At 43.2% G+C, this 4,118-nt stretch overlaps 1 protein-coding gene across 1 annotated transcript; it reads right to left on the bottom strand.

Moving 5' to 3' along the window:
• Positions 1-563: 563 nt before the first annotated feature.
• Positions 564-2,950, bottom strand: LOC109754947 (uncharacterized). Its single transcript, XM_073509662.1, has 4 exons — positions 2,581-2,950; positions 2,365-2,477; positions 1,953-2,147; positions 564-1,004 (listed from the first exon to the last, which is right to left on the bottom strand). Exons 3-4 carry the CDS (start codon positions 2,099-2,101, stop codon positions 827-829), a joined length of 327 nt encoding a protein of 108 aa, XP_073365763.1. The 5' UTR covers positions 2,102-2,147; positions 2,365-2,477; positions 2,581-2,950; the 3' UTR covers positions 564-826.
• Positions 2,951-4,118: the final 1,168 nt, after the last annotated feature.

Below are 4,118 nucleotides of genomic sequence, written 5' to 3'. Positions count from 1 at the left end.
TTGGTGCACAACGCGTGTGCCATCACCAACTCAAGCAAATTAATGATTATACATTCAGAAATTCATTCAAATGCACCACAAATCAAGGATGAAGTTGTTTGGAAATCAGAGAGCATGAGAGAGAGCAGGGCACGAAATCCAGTGTCTTACCTATAACGTAGTCGATGAAGAATCGGCCACTGGAGGGGCACGGCACCGACTCACTGCTGATGTACTTCCCCACGCACACCACACGTCGGTTTATCATCCTCCATGCAACTGTTGTACCATCAAAACGAAAACCAAAGGGTACAGGTCAGACTATGAAATAATGCTTCAGTACTACTCCCTCCGTTCCAAAATAGATGACCCAACTTTGTACTCAAAGTTAGTACAAAGTTGGGTCATCTATTTTAGAACGGAGGGAGTAGATAATAATATATGTCTACACCATGCGAAGCAGCGATTTCTGAAAGATAAAAACGAGTGACCTAGAGTAAGTAAAGAAACGAGTGCTTGCATTGCAATTCTTTAAAGGATTATTTATCTCAAGTTCTTTTCTTTTCCTTATTTTTTGCCAACAACAGAGATTGACACAAAATAAAAACAGACAAACAATGTTGAATTGCACATGCAACTTACACTAGTGTAAAGACACTCGCAGCTTATGAACCAAACTGACGGAAATTTCCCAGTGGAGCCAAACGTCTACAGTACATGCGTACCATCATCTACAGAATCAGACGGGCAGCGGCCAGCACTTACATCTTGACCAACTCTGAGCAGACGAATTAGTTACTCTGAGCGGCGTTGGCATGTCAACGTACACCTTGACTACCTCCACGAGCTACCCGTAGACCGGCAGCTTGCAGAAGCCCGCGGAGACGTCCAGGTCGCTCATGCCGATGTAGGGGCTTTTGTCCACTGTCACCAGCATCCCATGCCCCTGCACGCCTAGCTCCTTTGCACGCACACCACATGTTGGTTTATCATCCTTGATGCAACTGTTGTACCATCCCATGCCCCTGAATGAAAACCAAATGGTAAAAATCAGACTATGAAACACTCTTATATTTCTTTATAGAGAGAGTAGAAAACTAAATGAATACTCCCTCTGTCCCACAATATAAGATCGTTTTTCAAGAAACAATCTTATATTGTGGGACGGACGGAGGACAAGTTAGTAGCTCTTGATTCTCCTATCTACTTGGTCACACTGAATAGCTCCTATCTATGAAAAATAGACAATTTATTAACATAGAGATGCCAGACTACGGACAATTTAGTAGACTAGCGAGCGACCCCTTAAACGCAGTGAAACTAAAAAATGGACTACCTAATTAAGGCATAAATATGTAGCCGCCAACTTCCAACCTCCTAGAATGGTCGACCAATTTGCTTTCAGTAACAATGAAAGCAGAGCTCAACACAGTATGTACCAACTTAAAGCCGAAGTTTGGTTGCTATTTGAATTGCACTAGATAATCGTTTGAGTTAATTTTTCAGAGCAATAACAATAAGCAACAGTAAGGGCGTCAAATATGCAACAATAATAACATCTCTTGGTTCAGATCAGAAGATTCCCATATTAACATTGGTTGCAAGACCGACTTTGTCGCATGGCATCCTGGCTTATATTTTACAGAACTTATCAGCTACCTATATATGTAAACTGCAGTTTCTAGATAACCATACAACAATTAATATTGGTATGAGCTCGAGCATAATATTTGACTCTAGGAGCTATGCAAAGCCAACTAGGCATCATACAACAGCCTAGAATTGTCAACAACGGGATTGTTCAAGTTCACCATGTTAGTTTGACCACCAACAATTTAGCCACAGATACATAGCACAAACTCAAGGAAATGTGAGTTTCGGTTCAAAATAGTAGGCTGATTAGTTGGCAATTAACTCTACTGGTTATGAATCTGCAACCTCGAAATCAGGGAAGGAGAGTAGTTCCTGCTAACCTCGCAGTATCTGACGAGGTCCACGGAGGAACACATGCAGGGGATGGTGTTGGGCAAGCCAGCACCCTACTGCACACGGCACCTAGGCATAACCTCTGCAAGACTACAATCGTTGGAAAATGAACCCCAACAACATAGTAGCCCGCCATGGCACCAGCTCTCCCCAGCGTTGAAATTGGACCCCAACGCCAAATCCTGCACCAAACAAACAGAAAAGAAACCCACCATTAATTACAACGAAAAGAAGTCTGAGCTGTAAAATTGATTGTGTTTAAAACAGTGGCATTGTAACAAGCATATAAACTCTCAAAGTACTACACATACATTGATTTTTTTTTTAAACTACCTTTCTTGCATTGCCATACTTGAACCAGTGGCATGAGAGAGCAGAGGAAAGGAATGAGTGACTTACCTATGACAGATTCAAACAAGAAGCGACCACCGGACGGGCAAGGCGGGAAGCGTCGAAGTCTAGTGATGCTCAAACGTTTCTGATTTATATCAACGCCAGTATCAAGAAGGTACCTGATGGATCCATACAGCCCAGTTGAATTAGTTAATGATCAAGTATTTAAATCATACAAATATGTATGCTTTAGGATCTGAAAGGCGTTGATGCATGAATCACCCTGAGCAGTGTCGGCATGTGGACATACATCTTGACAACCTCCACGAGCTACGGTAGACCGGCACGGCTTGCCCAGGCCAGCGGTGCCATGGAGGGCGTTCATGCCCATGTAGGTGGTGTTGGTCACTGTCACGGGCATCCCATGCCCCTGCACGCCCAGCTCCTTTGCAATCACTTCAGTTAACCAAAAAGGGGACACTTTTAGTTACCAATCGTGACAAGAATGTAGCAATACCAAAGAAGTAGAAATAAAACAGATCACTTTATTGAATCAAGCTTTCTAACCAACTTGGGTGCTTTGGTGAGTCATCCTCTACTCATATAGCAGGACACGGAGGTTCTTATTTCCCCAAATCAATACCAGGATTTCTAAAAGCCAACATCTTCATAAAAGCTACTATCCCATCTTTCGCCATCTCCCTTACAAACATAAACAGTAGGCCCATGGAATGCATCAGCCAACAGGGGAAAAAACTAGTCCCGAAGCACGAAAGGAGATTTTCTTTTTGGCGCATGACACCGGTGCCATCACCAACTCAAGCAAATTAATGATTATACATTCAGAAATTCATTCAAATGCACTACAAATCAAGGATGAAGCTGTTTGGAAATCATTGAGCATGAGAGACAGAGAGAGAGAGCAGGGCAGGTAAACCAGTGTCTTACCTATGCCGTAGTCGACGAAGAATCGGCCACTCACTGCTGATGTACTCCCCACGCACAGCACACGTGGGTTTATCATCCTCCATGCAACTGTTGTACCATCAGAACGAAAACCAAAGGGTACAGATCAGACTATGAAATAATGCTTCAATACTACTCCCTCCGGTCCTAAATATAAGCCCTTTTAGATATTTCAATACGAACTACATACAGATGTATATAGACAATTTTAAAGTGTGGATTCACTCATTTTGCTCTGTATGTAGTCCATATTGGAATGTCTAAAAAGACTTGTATTTAGGAATGGAGGGAGTAGCTAATAATACATGTCTACACCATGCGAAGCAAAGATCTATGAAAGATAAAAACGAGTGCCATATAGAGTAAGTAAAGAAACGAGTGCTTCCATTGCAGTTCTTTAAAGGATTTCTTTGCCAACACCGGAGATTGACACAAAACAGAAACAGACAAACAATGTTGAATTGCAGAGGCAACTTACACTAGTGGAAAGACACTCGCAGCTTCTGAACCAAACTGACAGAAATTTCAGAGTGAGCCAAACATGTACAGTACATGCGTACCATCATCTACAGAATCAGACGGGCAGCAGCCAGCACTTACATCTTAACCACCTCTGAGCGGATGAATTGGTTACTTTTGAGTGGTGTTGGCATGTCAGCGTACACCTTGACCACCTCCACGAGCTATAGGTAGACCGGCAGCTTGCATAGGCTCGCGGAGGTGTCCAGGTCGTTGATGCCCATGTAGGGGGTGTTGGTCACTGTCACCGGCATCCCATGCCCCTGCGCGCGCCCAGCGCCTTGGCACGCACACCACACATTGGTTTATCTTGCTTGATGCAACTGTTGTACAAT

Source organism: Aegilops tauschii, chromosome 2, assembly GCF_002575655.3.
Source record: "Aegilops tauschii subsp. strangulata cultivar AL8/78 chromosome 2, Aet v6.0, whole genome shotgun sequence".
Taxonomy (NCBI): domain Eukaryota; kingdom Viridiplantae; phylum Streptophyta; class Magnoliopsida; order Poales; family Poaceae; genus Aegilops; species Aegilops tauschii.
This window is presented reverse-complemented; position numbering and strand designations above follow the sequence as displayed.